General features: G+C 33.6%; 4 protein-coding genes, 1 long non-coding RNA gene and 1 other non-coding gene across 18 annotated transcripts; 3 read left to right on the top strand and 3 right to left on the bottom strand.

Moving 5' to 3' along the window:
* Window positions 1-756: 756 nt before the first annotated feature.
* LOC120076888 (COBW domain-containing protein 1) lies at window positions 757-5,889 on the top strand. Of its 3 annotated transcripts, none has more exons than XM_039030841.1 (10): window positions 757-909; window positions 2,411-2,621; window positions 2,726-2,943; window positions 3,030-3,144; window positions 3,609-3,698; window positions 3,953-4,105; window positions 4,239-4,358; window positions 4,976-5,086; window positions 5,506-5,587; window positions 5,676-5,889. In XM_039030841.1, exons 2-10 carry the CDS (start codon window positions 2,487-2,489, stop codon window positions 5,732-5,734), a joined length of 1,083 nt encoding a protein of 360 aa, XP_038886769.1. In that variant the 5' UTR covers window positions 757-909; window positions 2,411-2,486; the 3' UTR covers window positions 5,735-5,889. The 3 variants fall into 3 exon arrangements, with proteins under 3 accessions (XP_038886769.1, XP_038886766.1, XP_038886768.1); XM_039030838.1 differs by having other exon boundaries at window positions 3,932-4,105; XM_039030840.1 differs by lacking the exon at window positions 757-909 and adding an exon at window positions 1,112-1,130 and having other exon boundaries at window positions 3,932-4,105.
* A 1,659-nt stretch (window positions 5,890-7,548) lies between these two features.
* LOC120076818 (protein KTI12 homolog) lies at window positions 7,549-10,770 on the top strand. 3 transcript variants are annotated; one of them, XM_039030748.1, is made up of 2 exons: window positions 7,549-7,752; window positions 9,579-10,770. In XM_039030748.1, exon 2 carries the CDS (start codon window positions 9,618-9,620, stop codon window positions 10,518-10,520), a length of 903 nt encoding a protein of 300 aa, XP_038886676.1. In that variant the 5' UTR covers window positions 7,549-7,752; window positions 9,579-9,617; the 3' UTR covers window positions 10,521-10,770. The 3 variants fall into 3 exon arrangements, with proteins under 3 accessions (XP_038886676.1, XP_038886675.1, XP_038886677.1); XM_039030747.1 differs by having other exon boundaries at window positions 7,550-7,752; window positions 9,576-10,770; XM_039030749.1 differs by lacking the exon at window positions 7,549-7,752 and adding an exon at window positions 8,239-9,394.
* Window positions 10,771-12,377: 1,607 nt separating this feature from the next.
* LOC120075487 lies at window positions 12,378-15,993 on the top strand. 2 transcript variants are annotated; one of them, XR_005481341.1, is made up of 3 exons: window positions 12,378-12,525; window positions 12,929-12,993; window positions 13,662-15,993. It is a non-coding gene; the product is annotated as an uncharacterized LOC120075487 (long non-coding RNA). The 2 variants fall into 2 exon arrangements; XR_005481340.1 differs by having other exon boundaries at window positions 12,843-12,993.
* Window positions 13,547-18,192, bottom strand: LOC120075486 (putative pentatricopeptide repeat-containing protein At1g26500). 8 transcript variants are annotated; one of them, XM_039028918.1, is made up of 5 exons: window positions 16,483-18,191; window positions 16,316-16,391; window positions 14,715-14,938; window positions 14,389-14,508; window positions 13,547-14,210 (listed from the first exon to the last, which is right to left on the bottom strand). In XM_039028918.1, the coding sequence occupies exon 1, from the start codon at window positions 18,129-18,131 to the stop codon at window positions 16,605-16,607; it is 1,527 nt and encodes a 508-aa protein (XP_038884846.1). In that variant the 5' UTR covers window positions 18,132-18,191; the 3' UTR covers window positions 13,547-14,210; window positions 14,389-14,508; window positions 14,715-14,938; window positions 16,316-16,391; window positions 16,483-16,604. The 8 variants fall into 8 exon arrangements, with proteins under 8 accessions (XP_038884846.1, XP_038884842.1, XP_038884844.1 ...); XM_039028914.1 differs by having other exon boundaries at window positions 14,389-14,938; XM_039028916.1 differs by having other exon boundaries at window positions 13,547-14,620.
* Window positions 18,193-18,245: 53 nt separating this feature from the next.
* Window positions 18,246-18,318, bottom strand: TRNAA-UGC. Its single transcript has one exon. It is a non-coding gene; the product is annotated as a tRNA-Ala (tRNA).
* A 1,682-nt stretch (window positions 18,319-20,000) lies between these two features.
* LOC120076609 (erlin-2-B) lies at window positions 20,001-24,936 on the bottom strand. Its single transcript, XM_039030486.1, has 10 exons — window positions 24,644-24,936; window positions 23,523-23,643; window positions 23,365-23,432; window positions 23,232-23,291; window positions 22,988-23,146; window positions 22,504-22,650; window positions 21,981-22,195; window positions 21,552-21,660; window positions 21,334-21,464; window positions 20,001-20,372 (listed from the first exon to the last, which is right to left on the bottom strand). The coding sequence occupies exons 1-9, from the start codon at window positions 24,758-24,760 to the stop codon at window positions 21,360-21,362; spliced, it is 1,101 nt and encodes a 366-aa protein (XP_038886414.1). The 5' UTR covers window positions 24,761-24,936; the 3' UTR covers window positions 20,001-20,372; window positions 21,334-21,359.
* Window positions 24,937-26,557: the final 1,621 nt, after the last annotated feature.

The following is a 26,557-nucleotide window of genomic DNA, read 5'->3' as shown; positions in this document are numbered from 1 at the left end:
AATCGTACAAAGATGCAAAGTAGCGTCATTGACCTACAATTGGATTAGCAAATTTTATGCAATACTCAATCAAATTTTAAGAAATCGCCTAGTAATTAATAAGCAATCGGCCAACTATTTATAATTGTTCACTTAAAATTGTATACATGATCGTATATATACTACTAAAGGATCGTTCAATATTATATACACGATCGTTTATATAATACTAAATGATCGTTTATATAATACTAAGTAATTGTTCATATAATACTAAACGAGCGTTTATATTATAATGAATGATCGTCTATATATTGCTATACAACCATTAATTCAATACTAAATATTCTGAGGGATAAGAAATACTGTAGAATGTCACATACATTCTCTCCATTTCTGGATCTGACGAACGAATCTTCCTCTATACCAAAAGACATAATGAAATGAATAAAGATGAAAGCAATCAACAATGAGTATGTTGTACTGAAATTCTGAGAGAACAATGGGAGAATGAAAAGCGTTCAATGGAAAATGAATAACTGAGAGTGACCATCCATTCTTGATATCAATTGCTATTCAATGCTATTAGTAGAATATTAGTTGGGAATAAATGCACTGGCGGAATGTTAGTGTTGCATTGAATACATATTGAATGAAGGAAGAAGAAATCATTGAAGGAAGAAAAAATGTGGCACGGTTCGAGGAGTTTTTTAAATTAGGAGTATAATTGGTATTTTACATAGTTAAAAAGTAAAGTTTTTAGGGAGAGGTAAAAGTTTTCAACATTTGGGTTATTTTGTGAAATTTTCCAAGATTTAGCATCTCACTTCCGCCTCTCCTCTCTCCAGTTCAGTGCCGCCGCCGTCCTTCTGCTCGTCCTGGTGCAGCATCTTTCCTAACGGATCTTCACTGATTTTCCAATCTTTTGTTGTTAGTATTCTCCCAAACTCCATCTATGTCTTTCTCTTCACTCGAAAAACATAAATTATAACTTGTCTAAAGAAAAAATGGAAGGTTTGTTTGTATTGTTATTATTATTATTATTTCCATAACCATAGCTGATTAGCAACGAAGATAGAAGAAAAACCCTTGGAGCAAATTGGGATTCTTCGAACTGCCTTTTGATTTGTTTCATATATCTGTCAATTGAGGTTTTTATCATCCGTATATCTCTTTGGTCTCTGCTGAAATTTTCCTTGTTTTCTGCAACTGTGAATTTTCCTGCTTCTCCCTTCTCAGTCTAATACTATTTTAATCCCTAGCCTGTAGAACAACCTCAACCATATCTGTATTTGTATATTTGTTTAACCAATACTTTAACCATTGATACTTTGAAGTTACTGAAAATAAGAGCCTTCCATATGCTTTGTACTTCATGTTCTTGATATAAAATGTTATAGAAAAATGTTTTGGGGTGAGGCAGACATATTTTAAGAAGTGGAGGGCTCAAGGGAACCTAAAAGATCCTCCCCTTAAAACCACTTTTATATATAGTATAGATTGGTAGGATTCTCTCTCTCTCTCTTTTTTTTCTTTCATTTTTTTTGGGATAGGAATAATATCATCGATACTATGAAATTTACAAAAGGGAGAAATTTAATCCAAATGAAATTACAAAAGAAAATCTCCAATTGAATATTGATGTGTTCAAATTATAATTGTTAAAAGGAGATAGAGACAAGTGAAGTGTGTACAACAATATAAATATAAACCTAGAAAAACGATCTTGTCTTTCAAAGCTTCAGGAAATCTATCTTTGTCGTGTAATTAGTTGCTATTGATGGAGAGATAGAGTTACTTGTTTAGGAATTATGAGAAGCTTTAAAGCTCTAGATACCTGAGTTTATGGCTTCCGCGCTAAACTGTTTGTTTTGAAAATCAAAGATTTCTTCTATCTAAAGCTTCTTCCTCCTTGGGATGTCGTTATTTCACCTGAAGTTTGTTCAATCAACTGAACTTTTTAAACGAATCAGGGCGGGGCCACAAAGATTTTGTAGAATAGTGACAAATCCAATAAAATTTTTCTTTGTGCTGCCACCACCAACACCAGTCTTTTATACTATTCTTTGGATCTGAAAGAGTAATATGAACCTCTTTTCTGCCTTTTCTTGCTACTCTATATTATGATCCTAGGTACTACTCTGGCCTCTGTGTATTTCTTCACTTAATTTGGTTGGGCTGAAATGTTAATTGTAAATAATAATTGTGAGGAAATTAACGAGGCTAGAACTTAATTATTGAAAACCAGGAATTATTTTACTAAATACAACTTGCTTTGGATTTTATGGATGGAGTTCGACTATGTGCTTGTGGTGCTGTTTTTAGGCTAGTTTTTGTTAATCTCCCAGAAAAGTTTTATTTATATGTGTATATGTGTGTGTGTGTATTAGTGTGTTTTTGGGTAGCTTATGCCTACCTTGACTAATTTCAGTTGCAAAGCCAATGTATTAAAGCTCAATTATCAAATTGAAACTACCAAACCCAAATCTACGGCTACAATTTAAGAAATGGAAGATGAAAAAGATCCACCACTCGCTGTCGAGATTGGCGAAACGATTACGGCTGTTGGGCGATATGAGGATGATAGTGTTTCTGTTGGAGTTACAGTTATCACTGGATATCTTGGAGCTGGAAAATCCACCGTAACTTATCCTCTGAACCTTTTCCCCTTACTCCTCACTTGAATTTTCTTTGCAATCATCGAATTTGAACTATCAAATGATGTTTCTTGTTTGGTGAAATTCAGCTGGTTAATTACATATTGAACTCGCAACATGGCAAGAGAATCGCTGTAATATTGAACGAGTTTGGGGAGGAAATTGGTGTTGAGAGAGCAATGATAAATGAAGGTGATGGTGGGGCGCTGGTTGAGGAATGGGTTGAATTAGCAAACGGATGTATTTGTTGCACTGTCAAGCATAGCCTGGTTCAAGCCTTGGAGCAACTTGTGCAGAGAAAAGAAAGGTATTCTCTTGGTATTATATCAGATTTCAAAGGAGCTTCTGTGAAAAATGCGTTGATGACTCAGTCATTCTTGCATGTCTCTCTAGGCTCGATCATATTTTGTTGGAAACTACGGGGTTAGCCAATCCTGCTCCACTTGCTTCAGTACTTTGGCTGGACGATCAATTGGAATCGTCAATCAAGCTCGATTCAATTATTACCGTTAGTTTTTAGTTCTTGTTACTTCACTATTTGAGTTAGTTTCCCCAAATTTACTGTGAATTACGTATTATAGTTTGCGAATGTTTGTGAATTACATGCTATAGTTCTTGAGTTTAAATTCTTTGATCCATCATTTTTTTTATGTTTGATTGAGGTAAAGATAGCCAATGAAGCTTAAGTTTTCTTCTCATTCTGAGATCAAATGTACGCATTGCAATTCGTTTCTATGTTGGTATTTAATTCTCTTTCCTCTGGCCATGTGTGGATGCATGGTGTGGTAAATGCTTGAATGCATTTCATTTCTATGTTGGTATTTAATTCTCTTTTCTCTGACCACGTGTGGATGCGTGGTGTGGTAAATGCTTGAATGCTTCAAACTTAGTTTTAAATTCTTTTTCTTATAACCTTATATGTCTCACCCAATGTAACTCCTTTTTGTCCTCTGGATGATCTCCTGCTAGTAGGTTGTGGATGCTAAAAATCTTCGTTTTCAATTAAATGAGCACCGAAGTTCATCGTCCTTTCCCGAAGCATTTCATCAAATTGCATTTGCGGTAATATTCTTAGTTCTTTTATGGTCTCTGCAAGTTTGCACTCTGTACCATTAACTATGTCTAGCATTGCATCATATGCGATGCTGCAGGGATCTTCATTATTTATCATTTTTTCGTTCCATTATAACTTAGTATTTTCATTTCTCTTATTTCCTTCTCTTTTGCTATATGGTTTTCTCAATAATTGTTCAGTGCGCACGCCTAAGAACTTGTGACTTTGTTATCCATAATAGGATACTATTATTCTTAACAAGGTCGACCTGGTCTCTTCAGAATGTGGTGATGGTGCATTGGAGGACCTGGAGTATGAAATACGCAACATCAACTCCCTTGCCAAAATTGTTCACTCTGTTCGGTGTCAAGTCAACCTGTCTCTGATACTAAACTGCAATTCCTATAATTCTGATGTTAGTCAAGAACTCCATTTTATTTCCCAGTTCATTTTCTAAACTGCAATTCCTATAATTCTGATGAAGAACTCATTTTTATTTCCCAGTTCATTTTCTACCTCTTTATGTAATCAGTTTTGTTCCCATTTAGAATACAGCTCATTTAGAAGCATTGTTGAAAGAAACTCGTTCTTTATCAACTAGAGATCTTCATGATACTGGTGTTCGAACCTTGTGCATTAGCAATCACGGCAAAGTTGACCTTGATAAGGTAGTTTTCTGAAACTCTGGTAGCTATTTGACCTTTATGTAAAAACTAATAGACTCTAGGATCAACTAATTTCTAGTGATAGATCATGTATTCCGTTGAAAGTGGTGTGATTCCATTTGACTTCCGAGTCTTAGAGTTCTGCAATGCTGGTTTGAATTCTTATAACATCCTCATCATGCAGCTGTAGGATCATCTTACTTTAAATTGCTTAGGCATTTAAAATTTTTGACCTGGAGTGTAGCTACAAGTAAGAGGAAGGGTGAAATTTGTCATGAGTAATATATAACCTCGTCAAGATTGACCTATTACTGTTCTATTGAGTATTATTCTGTTTTACCCAAAGATTCATTGAAGTAAGTAATAATTTGCTGAACTACTAATATTTCCTTCTATTAGCCTGCTGGTCTATTTACGAAGTATTTAACTTTCAAAGTGATTATATCAATCACTCATCTTTACTATGAGCATGATGATTGAAGTAGGCACAACTCAAAAAAGAAAGCAATATAAGTTACTTCCTTGGAAATTGTTGATATTTCTTGTTAATCTGCATATCATATCCGATCTTCTCGACGTATGTATGGTGCTATTCTCATGCCTACCTTATTTACCAACAGGTTCATTGTTGGCTTGAGGAGATACTTTGGGAGAAAAAAGGTGGCATGGATGTCTATCGCTGCAAAGGAGTTTTAAGCATAAAAAATTCTGATCAACTACATACATTGCAGGTAGATTATGTGTTTAAAAGGCTTGCTTGGAATGATTTTCCAGGAAAATCATTCCAAACAGGCTCCTTCATCAACCATTGTCCTAACATACCGTCCTTTGGCATGATCATTCGTAATGTTAATCTGATTTCCATGCATTCCTTTTGGGTTTTGAACCCAAATGAAAAGGTTGAGTTACTGAGGGTCTGTTTTTAAAAATTGTTTTCGGATTTTGTGAGCCGTATAAATTCTGAAAACTGACATTTTTATGTTTTCAAAGCCTTAATTTATAATACCCATTAAATTTATAGATTGCCTAGAGCATTGCATCATCTACTTCTCAATCCATTCCCTCCCCCTGAGCATTCCATTTAGCAGACCTCTTTTTCATGTCAATGACTGATTTTTCTTGGTGGCTGTTGTTCCCTGAGCATTGGCAGGCAGTGAGGGAATTATACGAGATCGTTCCTACTCGCCAATGGAACAATGGAGAAAGTCAGATGAACAAGATAGTCTTCATAGGTAAAAGATATACAAAAGTATCCACGCCCATGAACTTTTACAATGGCTTTATTGTTCTCTTGAAACCTATACATTCTTCATAATACAGGTCGTAATCTGAACGAGGATGTTCTCAGCGAAACCTTTAGAGCATGTGCTGTCTCCTAAATTTTGTAGATTACTATTTTGTTCGATTACATAGGAAAACAAAGCAGAATGTGCATTGATGAAATGCTTGTGTACGATTTCAAAGTGCTTTTTGTATGTTAACTTGTTACTAGTTACAATAAGTTTTTTTGAAATTGACTATTTTTCAGTCTTTTTGTTAGAGGTGTTCCTAAAAGGTCTGTGATTGAATATGGATCAAATCGAATTGGAAAATGGAAAGATTTGTAAAATTATACAAATGAAAAAGAGAAACTCAACCATTTGGCGAAGAGAAATCATGCAGAATGCGAAATTTCCTTAGAACCAATGCAATAGTTCGAAGTTGTTTGATTTTTAGTTTAGCCCTTTTAACTTTGGGCATATGGGTTTATTGCTTTCCCATTTGACTACTAGATTTTAGTGTGATAAATAGTTTCATTTTGTAACAATTTTGTTTTTTGTTTTTTGTGTATGTTTTTAAAAATTAAATCTATTTTCTCACGTTTTATTTATAAAGACTTGCATTTTTCTTAAGTATAAAAGTTGAATTCTTAGCTTATTTTAAAAAACAAAAACGAGTTTTTAAAATTATCTTTTTTAGTTTTTAAAATTTAGCTTGCTTTTTTTAAAAGTTATGAAATATACCACGATATATAAATCTTTACACATTTCATTTACATCACAATATATATATCATTTAGAAAGAAATCACAACAATAAAAATTATTATATCATAATATAAGAATTTTAGAAAAAATAACTTTCGTTTATATCAAATAAACGAAGATATGTATCATAACATATATCAAATTTCCTACCAAAGTTAAAAAAGAAAAAAAAAAAAGAAAAAAACACATATATATCACGATATATATATAAAAAAGGAAAAAGTAATACTAAAAGTTGAATCAGGTCTACTGCTCCGAGTCCCTCATCACCATTCGTCCGTTCCGAGTTTACCATTGTTGTTCATTTACTTCGAATTTGCCATCGTCGTTCGTTTGCTCTGAGTCAACCATCGCCATTTGTCTGCCCCGAGTCTGCCCATGTCGCCTGTGTATCAATTCGTCCCACACTGTTCATATCGTCCTATGCTCGCCCCTTCATATATTAAGATTCCATTAGATAAAAATAAAAATTTAAGATAAGATATAAAATCAATATGAGAAGAAGAAATTGATTTTTAATAAACAAAAATTAATTCAAATATATTATTAAAAATTGAGAAGGTACAAGAAAAACTCAACTTGTCCTTAATTAAAAAAAAACCCATCTAACTTTTCTTAATGGTTTAATAAAATTATATATAAACCAACCCTTCATTATATTTTTTATTTAAAAGATATTTATACTCTTTCGAAAGTTATAATATTAGATAGAATCGAAGTTTTGATTGAATTTCATTCGGAAGAAGAATCTTATAAAGATCGTAATTGATTCTCATCGAAAAAATACAAGATTAATTGAGGCTATTCAAATAGACACAGGAAAATGAAATAATATTTCTATAAAGATTATGGATTTTCAGTTTATTGCCTTCAACCTTTTATTAACGTTTCAAAACTACTCTTTTTACTTGTTATTGTAAAAATCTTTTAAAATTTAAACAAAAATATGGACATGAAATCACATCTGAATGACTTAAAAGTGAAAATTTAGATGGGCACCCACTCTTGAGTTACATCACAGCATTTTAGTTTCCAACTTTGTCCGAAATTTTGAGTGTGTTTCTAATAGGAAGGCACAAATTTCCCAAAGCGACAAGCTAATATTGCAATATTTAAATAATAAATATATATTTTAAAGAGTGGTAATTTTTTATAATCTAACATTTTAAAAAAGTCAAAATAAAAATAAGTAAAATAGAGCCCTAAACCCTTGCATCTTCCTCTCACGTGCTCCACCTTCCGTCCTTAGCAGCTCAGTTCCGCCGCTGCCTCTCTCCAGTTCAGTGTCGCCGCCGCCGTTCTTCCGCTCGTGCAGGCGCAGCATCCCTCTTAACGGATCTGCACTGATTTTCCACTCTATTGTTGTTACTGGTATCTTTCACAATCTCCATCTCTGTCTCTCTTCACTTCAAGAACATAAATTAGGGCTTGTCTAATGAAAGAATGGAATATTTGTTTTTTAATAACCATAGCCGAGTAGCAACTAAAATTGAAAAAAACTGACTTTTGATTTATTGCATATGTCTGTCAGTTGAGGCTTTAATCTCTTTGATCTCTGCTGAAAATTTCCTTGTTTCTGCAGCCATGAATATAGATTCTCTTTTAATCTCTAGGAATATTTTTTTTTAATTGACTGAACAATCTCAACCGTATTTATATTTGTATAATATAGATTGGTTTATAGGTTTCTCTTATTATTATTATCATTATTATTTTGGGATAGGAAACAATATCATTGATACTTTGAAATTTACAAAAGAAAGGAATTCTCCAATTGAATATTGGTGTGTTGAAATTATAATTGTTAAAAGAAGATACATGTGAAGTGTGTACAAGTAAAAGTGTAAAACAATATTAACCTAGAAAAAGTTTCTTGTCAATCAAAGCTTCAGGAGATCTATCTTTGCCATAAAAAATTCTGTTGTTCCTTTCATTGCATATAATCCGAAGGGAAAAAAAAAGACGATGTTGAGCCAAAGTGCCTGTTTTGCCTATTTGAACTGATGGTCCTTGAACAGGCTGAGCAGCCAATATTATACGTCGAATGGGAATAGGAGTGTCAAAATCAAATTAAAGGCTGTTTGAAAGTAAACCCAAATCCTGTTTGAAAATTGGCTGTGTATGAAAAGATGGTCTTGAGTCTCATAATCAGAGCTGCATAAACAGAAGCAATTTGGGGAGAGACTGATCCAGTGGTGCTTTATTTGAATTATGTTCATCATTTGGATCCATTTTAGGTTGATTTCCTATAAAAATAATTAATCGTCTTTGGATAGAACCTTTCCCGAATCAGCTTGTATAGACTGGAGGATTGCACTCTGACATAGTTGATAGGCCAATGATTTGTTACCCAATTCCCAGTGGACGTATTTACAACTTATAATGATTTCCCTTAATCTTGATTTAGCAAAATTGTACAGATTTTTCTTCATGACAAGAAATGATTTGTTTCCCAGTGGAACGCAGTAGGTGTCTGATTGAGAGAGAGGGCTGAGATTGTAGTTTGTTGCTATTGATGGAGAGATCAAGTTACTTGTTTATGAATATGAGAAGCTTTGGAGCTTGGAAACCTGAGTTTATGGCCTCAGTGCTCGAGTTATCGTTATTTCACCTGAAGTTTGTTCAATCAACTGAACTTCACTTTACACAAATCAGCACGGGGCCACAAAGAATCTGTAGAATAGTGACAAATCCCATAAAATCACTTTGGTGCTGCTACCACCAGCACCAATCTTTTAAACTATTCTTTGGATCCGAAAGAGTAACCTGAACCTCTTTCTGTCATCTCTTGCCACTATATTCTGAATCTAGGTAGCTTCTCTGGCCTGTGTATTTCTTCACTTAGTTTGGTTGGGCTGAAATGTTCATTGTAAATAAAAATTGTGAGAAATTAACGAGGCCTGACCTTAATTATTGAAAGGCAAGAATTGTCTGACTGAATACTACTTGCTTTTCATTTTATGGATGGAGTTGGACTCTCTGCTTCTGGATGCTGTTATCTACTCATGGTTAGGTATCTGTTTTTCTTACTTTTCTTGAAGTATGTAAAATTCAATCATAATTCAATTGTGTTATTTCTCTGATCATTTCTTTTTAATGGTTTGAGTTATGTCATGGAGTTACTTTGTTTTTTTAAAAGACATATTCTCACTCAAAGTGTTATTGATTTTTATTATTTTTTCTTTGATTATTAGCAGTTGGGACTTCTTTGCTTAGAAGCTCAATTTTCTCCATAAATGGCATTGGTTGTGATCTGTGGCCAGCCATGCAGTGGGAAGTCCACTGCGGCACTCTGCTTAGCTGAAGTTCTCAAGGAATCAAATGTAAAACAAGCCGTTAGGATAATTGATGAAACTTCCCTTCATTTGGATCGGAATCAGAGCTATGCCAATATGCCTGCTGAAAAGAATCTAAGAGGAGTTCTGAGATCTGAAGTTGACAGATCTGTATCTAAAGATAGCATTGTCATTGTAGACTCCTTGAACAGTATAAAGGGTTATCGATATGAACTGTGGTGTTTGGCCCGGGGAACAGGAATCAGGTACTGTGTGCTGTACTGTGACGTGGAAGAAACCAATTGTAGGAAGTGGAACGAAGTGCGGCGAGAGAAAGGAGAAGCAAACTATGATGATAAAATATTTGAAGATCTGGTCAGAAGGTTCGAGAGACCAGATAGTAGAAATAGATGGGACTCGCCATTGTTCGCGTTATTCCCACATAAAGATGGAATAGAGAAATCATCTCAGGTCATTCTAGATGCTGTATCATACCTGACTAAAACAGTGGACTCGAAGTCTCGAGATGTGAAAATTTTACAGCCAACAATTGCTACTCAGAACTCCCGATTTTCGGAGGCGAATTCTCTATATGAGTTGGACAAAGCAACGCAAGAGGTGGTTAATGCTATTGTAGAAGCACAAGCCCTGGGAGGGCCTCTGAATAGTATCCCTCTGGGTCAGGAATTGCCAACGATCAACATTTCAAGGTCGGTTGGACTACCAGAGCTTCGGAGACTACGGAGAACTTTCATTAAACTAACAGGGCAAACTAGTTTAAGCGGACCACCGCCACCTTCTGATGCGGAGAGCGCCAAGAGGATGTTTATTGACTACCTGAATAGGGAACTGGGGACTGCTTGAAACTAAGATTAACCTGAATGATAAGCTGTATACTTGTAGCATATGAACTACCAAATTTCCCAAAGCAAGAGGTAACATGGATGTCACTCTTCCTTTTTTTAACAGCTTTGGCATCAATTATTTAAGCTTTGTTATCAATGTTTTACTCTTAATAGTAATAACATCACCGATCACGCTATTACAAAACCATACTTGTATTTCTCAAGGGTCGTAAATAAATCCGAAGAGCGCATCGGGGTTATTTGTGGCTTATGCTTTGTGAAACTACACGTCTGATAATAGTCCCCCCACCCCTTCTATTTGTTTTGTTATGATTATGGCTGAATGTTGGAATTTTGATTTTCTTTCGAAATGAGTTTGAATTTTGAATTAGTTGAACTTGTAACTCTTCATTATGCAGCTGATTATTTTGTAGAATTTAGTTTGGTTTGAATCATTGAGAGAGGATCTTGGTTAGTTTATCTTTTGCTATCTTGAAATGAATATTAGAAATATATATACCAGTTTTTATCTTGAATCTTTTCAAGTCTCATCAAAATGTATTCAAGTGCCTATTGGATAAGTTTTTGTTTGAAAATTAGTTTGGAAAAAAGTTTGTGCATGCTTTTAATGAGAAATAACATATATGTAACGTACAAAATTGATAAGATTTCAAATAATGAAAACATTAGAAGTTTTTCTTTTAATTAGAATTTATGAGTTTTAGCCAAATTATCTGATTTTTAATTTGTATATTAGTCAAACGTGAATTTGTGCAAAACTATTATTGTAATTTGTGAACTTATTTTTACAATTACATTTTGTTAAAATCAATGGAATTGAATAAAGGTAGGAATTGCAACATTTAATTTACAAAATGATTGAAGGTAATTTAAAATGTTGGTTTTTCTAAAATAAAATGAGTTTAAAATTTAAACTAGTTGATCTATAAACTAGATTGCCGTATCTACCTTTTCCAAATGGAAAAACAATTATATTTTAAAGAAAAGATTATTGTACTTGTCAAGATTTCATAATGAAAATTTAAATATACATTTTCCGTTAAAATAGTAAGCATATCCTAAAATGCAAAAACGTGGACCTGTAAGTTTTTCAAATAAATTTTTGTTTTATAAAATAGATAAAAAAAAAAAAAAAGAAAAAAAAAAAAAAAGAAAAAAAGAAAAAAGAGTAAAGTTAATTGTGCTTAAAGAAACAATCAATTTACTACACTTCTGATCTTATGAGTAATTCAAAATATCTTCCTAAATTAAAGCGACAGAAGAATCCTTCATTTAGAACTAAAACAAAGCACGATTAAATATTACACTTTTTACAATTAAAAAGAATATTAAATATTACTTGTTAGTTGTGTATTTTAATAAATTGCTACCGACATTTTCTACATTCTTACAGACTATAATACTTCGAAAATATTTTACAAATCTAATTATTGTATCTCTTGATATTCCGAATTAATTAGATATATGCGCGTTTTAAAATTAGAAAAATAATTTAAAGAATTCTCTTCTCTTCATTTTTTTTTTATTCAGAATGTCATTTAGTTATTTAAAATAATATAAGAAATTACTCTAGAGACATTTTATAGCTATTCTTCAAAATTTGGGGTAAAAAATGGTACATTTTAATATTGACAAAACATACATATTTTTACAAACTCGAAACAAAAATGGTATATTTTTAAAACTCTAAATGCATACATCCATCAAAGTGACTAAAGAGAATTATCCTTTTATATATTTGTGGGCGGAAAATTCAAAATCCAATTCAATTTAAAAATAGTTTTTCAATTAATCACTCAAAATGATGAGCTTATAAATATCTTGAAACATTGGCGCTGTTTTTACAACCCCGAATCTTAGGAAAAACTATAACTGCTTTTATCGCAAGCTTGGATTTAAGAATTTTCGGTTCTATTAACTCACTTCCTGCATTAATTCCTCTGCTTCGCTTTAGTTTGGAGCATTTTCGTTCGTCAATTCCATGCCACTGTTGATACCGATAGGTATGGATCATTGTGATTTTTTCCATTATTTTTTATTCTCTGTTTTGTTTTAATTTACTGAATTTCTTCAAAAGATTCTTTGCAATGCGATTTTCAGTGTTTCCTTTTCTTTTTGCCCTTTTTTTCCTGTTTATGTTGTTAATGTGTTGTACTGTTAGTAGTCTCAATTCAGTAGTGAATTTGCTTGGGTTTTCCTCTTGTTTTGTAATGCGGATTGATTTTGTAACTATCGACTGGTGAAATTGAATTATAGTAGTTAAATGACGGATTTAAACATGAATATGCATTTTTTTTTACTGTTGATCACTTTTATGTAGTGCGCAAAATCTGGAATTCTTGACGGAAAGTAAGCATGCTTGATTAGTTAGATGATGTTTGGGCTGCTGTTGTAAAATGTTTCTAGGTTGAATGAATGGATCATCGAGGAACTTCAACTCCATGTATAATCGAGTTTCACAGTTGAATATGGTAAGCTTCCGACTCGTTGTGCATTTTTTACTTTTAGTTTCATTAACAACAGTCTTTGGAGGATCTTCTTCGATTATCATCTTCGACCCTGTTGCTTCTGAGCCTGAATCTAACGATTATAGTACCTTCATAACTAAATATAGCGATTATAGTAATTTTTCTATTTTGTTGATGTGCATCAATGATCTAAACATAGGTCAAGATTCATGGTAGAAAAAAAATAAGTCTGCCTTTGAGTTGGATGATACCAGAAATTATTCTCATCAAATAGCAAAGAAGATAGGATTAAGGAATGACTCTGAATTTCTTCAAGCTGGTGTGAGTTTCTAAGCATTATAGAAGGAATTTCTGTACTTTTTTGTTACATAATATGATATTAAATTTGACTTCACCCGTTAACTTAAGCTTTTAGGTTAATCAATGATTAAGATGACATCAGAACAAGTGATCAAAGAGATCTTTTGTTCAAACCCTTACTATGTTATTTCCTCACTTGTTGGATCTTCTTCATATTTAAAGCCCACAAATGAATGAGGGAAAGTGTTAGATGATATGATATTAAATTTGCTTTCACCCATTAGCTCAAACTTTTGATTCAATTGACGATTTAACAGTTTTCCTTTTCCTCTCCTTCCTGTATCTTATTCCTGGCTTGGTTAATGTAACAGTTACATGTGCACATTGCGCTAGATATTGGTTGTCAATATACTAGTCATGGAGCTCATTTGACATCTTTGAAAGTTTGCATTGGGGAATATGAGGAATCAAATAGTCAAGTTCAGCTGGCTCTTGAGAGAGGTCTTCCAGCAATGATTGGCAACTTCGGTACAAGACAGCCTCCATATCCATCACTATCATTTGACATGATTCATTGTAGTCAGTGTGCTTCCAGTAAGAACATGATAGGTACTTGAAGACACTGAAACCAACCCCCTCCTATAACAAATAAAATAAAAAAGAGAGGAAAAAAATGGATATTTTAGTTTCCCTTGTATGTGTATTGTAAAACGTATAATTGTGCAATAACTTTTGAAATTCCTGATTGAAGTAAACCGTCTACTCAAGCCTGGCGGATATTTTGTCATGCCTTCACCCAGCAGCCGAGCAGCAACTAGGTGGAAAGGAAGATACACCTCAAAAATGATTGAAATGCTAGAATATTGTTGGAAACTTCAAGGTTGGTTGTGTGGCAGAAATCAACCGATGCTAACTGCTATCTGTCACGTTAAGGATCCTCCTCAGAACTAACTACTTATTTCAGGCTAACTATTTACGTTTTTAAGCTTTTTTTTGTTCCGTCTCTGTTGTTCGATATGAACACTGTAGTTAGAAGTCTAAACAAAATTGTTGAACCGATTTGCTGATTCTCCTTTTGCAGGAAGAGAGAGTCCATACCTCTGTGTCGAATGGAAGATGACAATCAAACGTATTATAAGCCCCTCACATCATGTTTGGTTGGACCAACCAACAAACAGGCCTGAGCCTTTTCCCACTTACCCAAGAACATACGATATGCTGCACGCAAACGGGCTCCTTTCACTAAGCAAATCAAAGAGGCGCAGTTTGACAGACTTATTATTGGAGATGGATAGAATACTACGTCCTGAGGTAATTCAATTGAATCTCTCTGTAATTATAATTGCAATGTATAAAGTATATTGTTCTTCTCTGCCTTGGAAGCTACAAATGATATATTTTCTTTTCTAATAATCTTAATTTACCTTTCAGGTTGGGTAATTTTCAATGATACGGCAGAAGTTATCGAGATGGCTCGCACGATTGCAATTCAAATGCGAGGGTGATTGACCTTCAAAATGGCAGCGAGGAGAAGCTACTCATCTGCGAAAAACCATTTCTGAAAAGATGATTTTGTTTCACATGGTTGAATCAGTCCCGGTAAGCATATGAAGCTCTGCATATAGCTTCTATTGGCTGGCAGTTCCATCTGGTACAGTCAAAAGTATGAAAGCATCTCTAAAGATAATTTATCATCACATCACAACAAAAAAGAAAAACAAATTGGATCTATCACAATGATTGCCTTCATACAAAAACAATTACTTGAAAATACGTCAAAAAGATACAAATGCCTAAAATTTATTTATTACTGAAAGATAAGAGTTGATCCTAAGTATTATTTGTAAGCTAAGGCACGTTGTATTATTAAAAAAACTGTCGAACTTTTCATTGTTTTTAATTCTTCGAAGACATTTGTAATATTGTGCTAATCATCTCAACATCCTGTAGGAGGTAAAATCTGATTAGCCTAATTGGTTCTGGTATATTTACTGCTTCTTACTATTCACAGGGGCAGGAATCAATTTGACTTCAGGTTCAAGGTGATGTAGTTCTGAAGAATAGTAGAGGCAAATTTGTTGTGTAGGGTTAGAGTTTCTTCCATGGCAGCAAAGCCAAAATTTTTGTCCAATTTTGTCCAGGCATTTCTTGAGATTCATTGATTCTCCCCTCAAAAGGGGAAATCGTTTTTTATGAATTTTTTCCCCTCTGTACAGAGTTATTAATGTGAAAATATAGAATAGGAAAAACAGGCACCAAAGCCATAGTGGATTTTTTATCCTTCTTCTCTGTGAGAGTGTTGTACAGATAAAATGTAAAACTCAAACTAACATCATTCAAAGACCTTTTAGGCATTGGCAGTGCCTCTACCTCTATTTGAACGTGAGAATTTCAACATAAATTGTGCAGAATGGAACTGAATATCCTCAACAGGTCTAGGGCGTGTTAGGAGTGATTTTGACATGGTTGATGTCACTTTCTGCCATGTTTAAAGGATACTTTTGTCATATTTAAAATCGCTATGAAACATGTTCTTTAATCATTCAAAATCAATTTAATTTATGATTTACATGTTCAAACATGTTTCATACCATCAAAGTTGATTTAGAATCATCAAAAGCAGTTCCAGAGTGATTTTAAAAATGACAAAAATGTCTAACTATTTGGAAACCACTCTCGAACATGAAAAAAAAAAAAAAAAAACTCAGAAACATGGACTTTTTTTTTTTTTTTTGAAAGACAAAAACATGGATTTAATCGTTCAAAATCATTATCATTTTTTATTTGTTAAAAACCACGTCTAAAAGTGTGAAACCAAACATTTGGTTGATTATGAATGATTAAAGACATGTTTCAAAAATGATTATGAACATGACAAAAGTGACTTTAAAGTAACCATTTCAAAATCATTTCGAAAGATGCCCTTTGCAATGTGTTACCATCAAAGAAGAGTTAGGGTTACCTTTGTTCTTTGCTTTGACATTCATAATTTAAGCCAGACATTGAGAATAAAAAACATCCTTACCCACAAATGAATTGGCCCTTTGCCCACTGATGTTGCCTTTTCAAATCAGTTAAAAGAAGTTTCCAAGTTCAAGCATCTGCTAGAGAAATGTAAACAATGAAACAATCATATAACAGAACCTCAGAAAAATGTATTATAAATAAGCAATAGTGAAACTAAAATAGTACCTCCAACACATCACAGAAGAAGTAGATGGAAATCACCTCAAACACCCAATCCTTTCAACTCAACACAGTCGATAAGTTTGCTTGACGATGTCATGAAGCGATTCATAATCCAATTAGGCATTTCATTTCAAATCCATTGCTGCTCGATTTCTCCTCCTATCTCTAGTGGTCATTTTCTCCCCATATCTCTGAAATATATCAGCCAAATCAACCAACCCAGCTTCTCTCAACCTATTCCCCACCTCTCTAAACATTACCACTCCCTCCTCATTTGAATAGTAATGCAAAAACTTGTTATAATCAAACCTTGGCACTTCAAGCCCTCTTTTCATAAGTCTCTCCACATACTTTGTGGCCTCCAATGACTTCCCACTCTTCACCAAACCTCCAACAAATATACTATCAAAATTCACAAGTGGATCCAATCCTTTCCTCCCCCTTTTCCCTAAATGTCCTTGCAACAACATTATATATGTGTGCATTATAGGCTCACACCCTCTTTCTATCATTTCCCTAAAAACTTGGGTTGCTTCATTCGCCCTTTTTAATCTCAAAAGTCCTTTAATCAATGCATGATATACACCCAAATCAGGTTTCTCAATTCTTTTCATTATGTCATAAGCTTCTCTCCTCCTCCCTCTTGCTAAAAGCCCATAAATTAGTGAAGAATGTACTGAATTATCAGCTTCAAGTCCTCTCTTATGCATTTTGTTGAACACGACATACGCTTGCTTCACCTTAGCTTTGTTACACAACCATCTTATCGTAAGACTGTAAGTTGAAGGAATCAAATCATTCATCCTGTCTGATCTCACTGCTTGGAAAAGTTTCAAAGCTTCAACGAATTTATTGGTCTTGAAAAGAACATTCATCATCTCCTCCACAGCTTCCATTTCAGGTTCAAACCCTTCATCCACCATTAAGTTCCATATCTTTGAAGCTTCAATCAAATCCCCCACATTGCAAAATCCCTTAATCAACCATTTATAAGTAACCCCATCAGCTTTGATCCATTCATTCAATTTCATAACTAAAAATTTAGCCTCATCTACTAATTTACAGCCACACAATTTCTCAACTACTTTATTCAAAGTCACTAAACTATAACCAAACCCATATCCATCCATCAAATGGAAAAACTCTACACACTTCTTCAACTCTCTGGCCGCCGCCAAAGTTCTCAGAGCAACAACAAAGGTTTTATCGGTAACCAACCGCCGCCGGCCCATTTCCTGAACCAAACCCCATAAGAGGTCGATATTTCGTGATTTCCCAACAACATCAATCAACTTATTAAAAGACACCGCCGTGTGAGTGAAATTAGGGTCGGTTTCAGTGAATTGGAAGAAGCGATAAACGGGACGCCATGAGAGAGGAAAGGTGTTGCATACCTGGAGGAAGAATTCATGTGAGAGGTTGAAATTGCAGGCGAGAAGTTTGGAGTGAAGCTTGAGATCGGGGGAGTTCTGTTGCTGATATAGAACGGTACAGACACGGCGGAGGTGAGTCGGGTTGATTGGCGGAGGAATATTGTTGTGGGGAGTGGCGGCCACCGTGGAATCGGATGTAAAGGGCGTAAAACGTTGATGAAAGATGAAGGTAAATGAGAACTTATTGATAATAATTCGTCGATTTATAATGGCTGCCATTTTCTTTCGCAATTAAAGAGGGAAATGGAGAAAAATGAAGCAGGTTGGGACATAAACTAGAGATGAATAAACCAAATTGAGGGGAAAAAAAAAAGGAAAATAAGGGGAAAAAAATGGAGATGCAGGGGATCGAACCCTGTACCTCTCGCATGCAAAGCGAGCGCTCTACCATTTGAGCTACATCCCCACGTTGTTGACTTCAAATTGTATTCATTTTATATATTAAAAATTTCGACAATTTATTTTTTTTTTGAGAAAACAAATAGGGATCCAATCCTTTCAAAAAAAAAAAAAAAAAAGAGTACACTTGCAAAGTGCGGATGTTAAATTAGAAGGGAAAAAGGATGATTTTGTTCCAATAAAAATAGACTTCTTAGTTAAATTACATTTGATGTACTTGTTTACACGAGATTTCAACTCTAACTAAATTTGAATTTGTATTAATTTTTGCACGTATTCAGAGGTACCATATCTAAAGTATGCTCCTCTAAATTTATTTTTTTCAATAGGTACTTGCCTGGAAGACTAGAATATTTGTTATCTAAGTTTGTAATAAACTAGAAGTTATTACAGACAAACCCTAATTTATATTCAATCAATTAAACTTGAAATGAAAAAAATGGAGACGTTAAACTATGAAATTAATGATAATCTTCCATTTTATCTCTCAAATCAAACAAATAAAACTTGAAAACTAACTCAAAACTCGCCTCATCATTGAGCCACCTCGCCCTGCTTGTCCCTAAAAGAAGTCCAATCTCGACGTAAGTTCAAGCCCAATAAAGCTTAAAACACTGTTTGAGCGTGAATTGTAAAAGGCCCAACCCTTAAATTTGACTTGGATCAAAATTTGGGTCGATGCAAGTTGGCCCATTTGAATAATCCATTTTTTTTTTCAAACATCATTTTTTATTTTCTTAATCTAAATGTTATTAAAAATTTTATGAATTTTATATTAATTAAAAATCATGATTCTACATGGGATAACCAACCAATCAAACAACATTAATAACATTTAAGGAAGTGTTTGATAAATGGGTATGAGTCATTAGGTTGGGTAGATATTTATTATCCATGTTTGTTAAGCCCATAAAGAAAACTTTTGGATTATTAAAACCTTTTTTTACCTACTCAAAACTCCCTTTTTTTATCCTCTCAAAACTAATCCTAAAAATCAATATATTTTCATTTCTTTCTCTCTTCCCTCATCTTTACCATTTGGATCCCCAAATATACTATCCATATTATATAAAAATAAACTGTATGATATGTGAAATAATAAAGTTAAGTTAGCAAGATTCAATATATATAAATACAATATACCAATTAGTAATTAGGATAATTACCTTCAATATATATATACGTACATTCAATATATATACATACTAATACAATATACCAATTAATTGAGCAGCAATATGAAATATATTTTGTTGGTATGTTTTATCGATTGAAGAGAATTAGAATTATTACAGTTTTTGAAAAGAATATATGAAAAATAATATATTATATTTTACAAATTGAGAAAAAAAATTGAGATTGTCCAGTTTATGTCATAAATAATTTGAGAAAATACGTGTATATTTGAAAAATAATCAACAATAGCAAAGCATAAAATTAAAAAAATAGAAGAATGAAATAAAAAAAACAAACAGAAAAAAATAGAACTAATCTCATTCCCCAAAAAACTGACTCAACTCAACTCTGCACAACAAACACATACAATAATTACCAACTCAACTCAACTCAACTCTGCAAACAAACACAAATAATTTAACTCTCCAGATAATTTAACTTTCCAGATAATAATTACCAACTCAACTCAACTCAACTCTCTACTTTTATCACATACCAAACACACCCTAAGTGTTAAGAGATAGTAAATATTCACTATATATTGAATTCATGACCTTTTCGATCTTTATGAAGACAATTCCTTCTATTGTCAACCCATGATGATTATTCTCAAAAGAAGTAATTCTATAGTTCATGCCATTAAACGTAGAGTTTCTTCTTTTTCCTTTTCTCTCTCTCAAATTTTTTTGAAATTATTTATTCAAGCTCAAATCACATTTTTTGGTACGTACTTTGTGAAGAAGACTTGTGTCCTAAACAAGAAAAGGCAATTCCAACGGCTATTTACGTAAGTTTTTTAAACATATCAGATCATGAAAATTGCTTCAAATTGGACTCAATCGGGTAGAACATGAGAAACGGATCACCATCAAACGCCATTGTTTCCTGCTCAAGAAATTTGTGGATTAGACAACATTAAAGCACCAAGGTTTAATTATTCACGACCCCAAATTCTCTTAATACATCTAATGGAAAAATGAAAGGCTAAAATATCATTTGAGTCCCTCTTACTTGGCATTTGTTCGATCTTAGTACTTGTACTTCAATAAACCTTAAATATTGTCCCTCAAAGTTAATTTTTATTGAAATTAGTTAAAGAATAATAATAATTTTCATGCAAGAAAATACAATATGTGAATATGTTCTCAAAATGTATACCGAGAATACTAGTGCAAATTAAAAGTTTTTTGCAAAAAAAAAAAAAAAATCTACAATAAACCAGGAGATACATGGAGCCTAGACATTTGAAAGTATATGGACTAAAACTGAACAATGTAATGACCAAAATGGTATTTTAACCAAAAATGAATTTGATTTAAATAATATGTTAAAATATCATTTTAATCCAAATACTTCTGATTTATTTATATTTTAGTCCTACGTAGATAATATATTTTCAAACAGTCATGCTGTTAGCTTATTGTTGGTTTTGCCAAAATAAGAAGAGGAATAATAAATAAATAAAATTAATCTTTAATAACCTTCCCTTTATATGGAAATGGTTTCATTTTGCCTTTTCTTATATGAAAATTATTATTATTTAACTACTAACAATTAAAATAATATGAAAAACTAAATTTAAGATATATTACTGAAAGTACATAGAATGGAATCAAAGGTACTCGATCAAAATGGTATATTAACCTAAATAATATCATGATACCAAAATTTCCCTCAGTAAAGTAAACATAATTCCTTGGGGAAAAAAAAAATTAAAGAAAGAACATATTATTGCTCCCAATATGTACCATAAAGAGGATTTTTCCAATGTGCGACTTTCAACTTGGTAGTCAATTTCCAAAAATAATGTCGAGAAAAAAAGAGAGAGAGAGAGATCTGAATATACCTGACCGTTAGAGGATAATCTTGGATCTACATTTCTAAGTTTCCCTCCCCATGGGCTTTTCTTGATTCATTTTCTGCCACCTGATGCAGGAAGTTTCCGAGCAACCTCTGATCGAAAATCATGTTTGGAACCTAGAAGAAGCAAAGCTACTGAGTTAAGTCGTAGACATCTAATGCATATGTCATATGAATGAATAAGCAAAAAAATATAGAACGTGCCTTGTCCCCAAAGAAAATCTTTGTATTATCAGCAATGGCCTCGATAAATTTAAGCTCGAGAAACTGGGGTGTAAGCTTCAACTTGTTGGCTTCTGCTTCTTTTAATCCACTGATAAAAAGATGAGAAGAACATAAATGACTCTTAAATCACCGATTGACCCGAAAACTTAAGTTTATGAGTAAAGACAAATTTAATATTATACTATCTAACAATCCCTCTAACTTGTGGACTTAAAACATGTAGAAGACCCAACCAAGTGGAAATCAATATTATTCGGGGAGGAAATATCATTGCAGGGATTTGAACATAGAACCTATATCGTCTTAATCACCCATTTTTATGAGTGAAGATAAATTTCATATTATATCATCTAAATGTGCAACTGCATTCATTTGTCACTTTGAAAAGCGACGAAAGGAGAGAAGTACCGGTAATAATTGGCATCTGCGAGACTTTTTTCACGAGCAAGATAGATGTGGTTATCAATTTCTTGCTGCCTCCTGGAACTCTCCTTCTCCATCAATCTCTGTTCCATGAGGATCCTGCTAACATTAGCATTCTTCTCGGCTTCACTAATTGCCATCTTTTTATTGGTCTCTGCCTCTTTCTCCACTACCCTTTGTCTCTCTATGGCAATTAGAACCTATCCAAGTATGTCCAAGATTGCATAGCATTAGAATTAATACACGCTGAAATATGTATTGAGGTCTATTCATATAAATATTATGGACCTAAAATACACCTGCAAAGGTATTCACGCTAAATGTTTTTGAATTAAAGGTGTAAACTCGGTTTTGAATTAACAATGACATGTGAGACTAAAGTATCAAACGATGCTCTTAATACAAGGCATACTTTCTACACTAGCCTTTTTGAGTCTGTAATTTATGCCTCTTTTTAAAACTCAAAGAGAACAAAAGAAAAAGTTATTTTCCCGAGTTAGAGATGCACCTTTGTACGTTCCACTTCCATGTCTTCAAAGTTCTTTTTGATAGAATTTGGGATGGTAGGTTTGGTTACACGAACACTGATTATTTCAATACCTGGAGCATAACGTGTACAGTCACCTTGGAGAGCATCTTTCATCTTTTCATCAATCTGAACATGAAAAGCAGTCACAGATAAGATGCTAAAGAAATGTTTGATTCCAACCGAGAAAGTATCTACGAGAAATTTCATGGAAACATCAGCTTTTACAGTCTTAAATGGATTCCTTGAAAGAATGCACAACTGAAGAAAAGAAAAATAATTGATACAAATGACTCTAAAAATAAGGCAGTAAATTGCCAAAATACTTGGGGTGGACAACAAACTTCAATAGCTAGAGTTTACTCTTCGCATAGTGCTCTTATCAGCTCTGCAGGCCGCTTGTGTAAATAGAAAAAATCTGCAAGCTTTAAAAGCAAGCACACATTTTATATTTATTTGTACATACCTGATCAAACACATCAATATAAACTTGCTGAAGACTGTGAGAGCTACAAAACTGATTGATTTCATGATGAATCTTGTCATATATCCATATGTTATCATAATTCACACCATAGTTGACCAGGGTGTCATACACATATTCTTTGCGGAGGCGATTGACAACCTGAAAGTAGCATCCTTATCAACTAAGATGAAGAACAAGAAAATCTAACACCAATTATCGTGAAAGAATTTCCTGGTAATAGCACCTCTATTTTCTCGAAGTTAATCATTACACCCCCCTTAGTACCACATGGAATATCCCTCACCTGCATGTGGGCACCAATTAGGACATCTTCAAAATGTTGAAATCCTAAAATTGGCATTAGAAATCTAATTTACTTGATCTGTCTGGAGGGTCACTTGAACAGGCACGAACTGGGTTAACAGCGGCAACTTCAAATGGAAACCTGAAATTTTTAACATGAATAAAATAAAAGCAGCAGGACATACGATCTTCATAACCATAAAAAAATAGGGTAGAAAGGAGAGACTTAAACCTGGATCCGTTATTGTCTTCAGAAGGGCACCTCCTCTCCAATATACTCCCACATGACCCTCTGGTACTTGGTGTAAAATAGAAAAGCTACTTTTCAAGTTTGATTGAGATGGAATCAGCACCTGCATGTATACAAATTATAATGCAGTTATAAAACAGCCTCTAGAATTAAGCAGATCAAGTACAGTGATTTAAAATTGTTCACTGTCCACATATAAGGGTTCAACAATAGGAATACGAAATAAACATCTACAAGGTGATACAATTTCTTGACCAGGTTTTGTGAATGTTAACAAGATTTGGACAGCTAAGACACCGAAAAAGTAAAGTTCACTTCTTCACTAAGTTGATTGCCCTAAAAAACTAATACTGATCCTAAATCTCCTTTATTTATTAAACTTAGCAGACCTGCCATGTATGAAGCGTGGAATTTATCACATTTACATAAACTGTTAGCTGTCTGCTTCACTTTGCTGAACGTTTTTTTTCTTATACAATGCAATTTGGCCAAAATTACTCGACTATTTCAGGCTCTTACTTTTAAAAGCCATGACATTTTCAATTATAGTGCGAGAAGATCAGATTCATAAGACTACTCTGTAATAGAAGCTGGATAGAAACTCCTTTCTTCGTTTTTTTTACAATACATCATTGGATTTGGTGAATCTCATACTCATACGCTTGATTTTATCATTGATGGCACTATTAACAAACTTTTGCAATAGACTCCATATCTATTTTAATCGATTGGATAACTTCTTTGTAACTTCCACATATGGCACTGGATATGAATTAAAAGAGTAAACAATTCAAACAATAGTACTGATGAACTTATTATAAATCGAAGAAACGTGTTCTTTAATAAATCAAACCAACAAACTAACCGACATAAGCAAAGTAAAACTCGAACGTATTAGCATTCCAACTTCTTTTCGCGACGAAGACAATCTAGACGAAAAATCAACGCATTTAGTTCAGACAAAATCCTTTGACCTCAGATAGAAAGAAAGCGGTGTATCAAAAATCGATTGTCGAAGACCAAGGCGTAACGAAATGAAATTCAAGAAACAAAAACACGAAACCTGCCGCGTTTTGCAGCTCGATAGGGAAGGGATAAAATACCATGGAAAAGATGGCGATGAAGGAGGCGAAAACTGCGAGTATGGATGAGAAACTGCCGCCGGATTCTGGAGGACGCGGCTGCGGAGATGGCGGTTGCAGTGGCTGATTACGATCCATGGCGCGGTCTCAGTGTGGAGAAAACTGAATCAAACGAGTGGAATTCTGTAGTCTCTGCTTGGCGGATGGAATCCAACTGTTTTGCCAACGGAATGAAGAACTGCTGTAAGAAAGGAATTTCTTCAAGGCTAAGCTGTGGGAAATTGCTATTATTAACCTAACAAAATTTTCAGCTTAGAAAACTAACCTCACTACTTTTTCTAGGCAAATCGACGAAAATGACTCCATGGGGGTTTGACTTTATATTTTTGACATTTAAAAAAAAATGTGTTTTTTTTTTTATCCATTTGATGATGAAAATGATATAAGCATGAAAATTTTTTGTTGTACAATTACTCTTATGCTCCTTTATTAAATTCTCACTTTTGAATTTTAACAACCAACCTACCAAATTGATTCACAAAAAATTCTCCACCAACATGCAACCAAAAAAATTATTATACAACCAAAACTAATTCACAACAATTTTTCCACCAAAATTAATTGTTTTACAACCCACAACAAAAAAAAAATTATCCACACAAAATTCTCTTCACGAAACTGTGATTCACAAAAAGTTCATTTCACAAAATTATCTCCAGAACGAAAAGTCTTTCATCACGTTCAAAACTTGTACTTCACGAAGTTGTGATTTTGTACACTCCATAAGAAGGTATGTATTTCATTTTGTATTTAATAGTTTGATAATTTGTTTCATATTAGAATTCATTTGCTTGTATTTATGCTTGCTTGATTGTTTTTTTTTTTCTAATGCCATAAAGAAATATATTTGAAAATTAAAAAAAATGAAAAAAAGACAGAAAAACTTTTTTTTAAAGGTACCTGGTCGAGCTTCACCGGGTACAAAAGAAATTGGTTGAAATTACCTGGATAGGCTTCACTAGGTCTACACCGGGCCTATGTTCACTATTAATGTGATCAACCTCCTTAGTGTTCGAAGGTCCGACATCATCGCCATCATTTGTGGGTAGGGGTGTACATAGTCCGGGTTGGGCCGGGTTAGAAGATTTTTGTGGACCAACCCAAAAATTCGGGTTGGCTAATAATGAACTTCTTTTTTGGATGGTCAACCCAACCCAACCCAAAATTTTTGGGTTGGGCCGGGTTGGGTCACCGGTTTTGTTTTTTATTTATTTATTTTTTTTTAATTTGACTATTTTTTTTAAACTTATATATATATTCGGGTTGACCCGACCCTGAAATGGGGTAACCCGAATTTAATATTTTTTTTAACATTTTTAACCCAACCCAACCCAAAATAAAATCTAACCCAACCCAAACCCTGGGTAGTTTGGGTTGGTCGGGTTACCGGATTTTTTGAACACCCCTATTTGTGGGTGAAGATGGAGGTAGTTCCAGTGGTGCAGGTGGAAGGCAAGGTGGCTCCATAACACGATTCATAAACTGAATCTCTTTCTCAGATGGAACGAGTTGCAATGTGATTCTTACCTGCAAAAAATTGTAATCATGAATAAATAAACTAAAAAGCTATAATCATGAATAAATGCTAACTCAAAAAGCTTAAAAAGAAACATTACGACCTGATGCGTGGTATGACATCTCAAAATTTGACCCAAAGACTTCGTCTCTAATCACTTTATATGGAAGAGAATATGAGTACGACCATCTCAAAATGCGTAGTATGGCATTGTCGTTCAATCTGTTTGCAACGCGACCAGATAATGATGAAATAGTTTTGTATGCCCATACTTATATGAAATGTAAGTGTGTATTACTGTACTTAAATGAATATTCATTAAAAAAAATTAACTAAATTACTTGAAAAGTATGGGAAAA

The sequence above is a fragment of the Benincasa hispida genome, chromosome 4 (assembly GCF_009727055.1).
Source record: "Benincasa hispida cultivar B227 chromosome 4, ASM972705v1, whole genome shotgun sequence".
Taxonomy (NCBI): domain Eukaryota; kingdom Viridiplantae; phylum Streptophyta; class Magnoliopsida; order Cucurbitales; family Cucurbitaceae; genus Benincasa; species Benincasa hispida.
This window is presented reverse-complemented; position numbering and strand designations above follow the sequence as displayed.

What these genes read in the sequence shown, in the direction of transcription:
- LOC120076888 (XM_039030838.1), top strand. Translation starts at nt 2,487, where the DNA reads ATGGAAGATGAAAAAGATCCACCACTCGCTGTCGAGATTGGCGAAACG. An exon ending in TTGGAGCTGGAAAATCCACC is followed by an intron (nt 2,622 to 2,725) that starts GTAACTTATCCT and finishes GGTGAAATTCAG; the next exon opens with CTGGTTAATTACATATTGAA. An exon ending in AGCTCGATTCAATTATTACC is followed by an intron (nt 3,145 to 3,608) that starts GTTAGTTTTTAG and finishes TCCTGCTAGTAG; the next exon opens with GTTGTGGATGCTAAAAATCT.
- LOC120076818 (XM_039030748.1), top strand. Translation starts at nt 9,618, where the DNA reads ATGGCATTGGTTGTGATCTGTGGCCAGCCATGCAGTGGGAAGTCCACT.
- LOC120075486 (XM_039028920.1), bottom strand. Translation starts at nt 18,131, where the DNA reads ATGGCAGCCATTATAAATCGACGAATTATTATCAATAAGTTCTCATTT.
- LOC120076609 (XM_039030486.1), bottom strand. Translation starts at nt 24,760, where the DNA reads ATGGATCGTAATCAGCCACTGCAACCGCCATCTCCGCAGCCGCGTCCT. An exon ending in TCATCGCCATCTTTTCCATG is followed by an intron (nt 23,644 to 24,643) that starts GTATTTTATCCC and finishes GTATACATGCAG; the next exon opens with GTGCTGATTCCATCTCAATC. An exon ending in TGACCCTCCAGACAGATCAA is followed by an intron (nt 23,292 to 23,364) that starts GTAAATTAGATT and finishes GCCCACATGCAG; the next exon opens with GTGAGGGATATTCCATGTGG.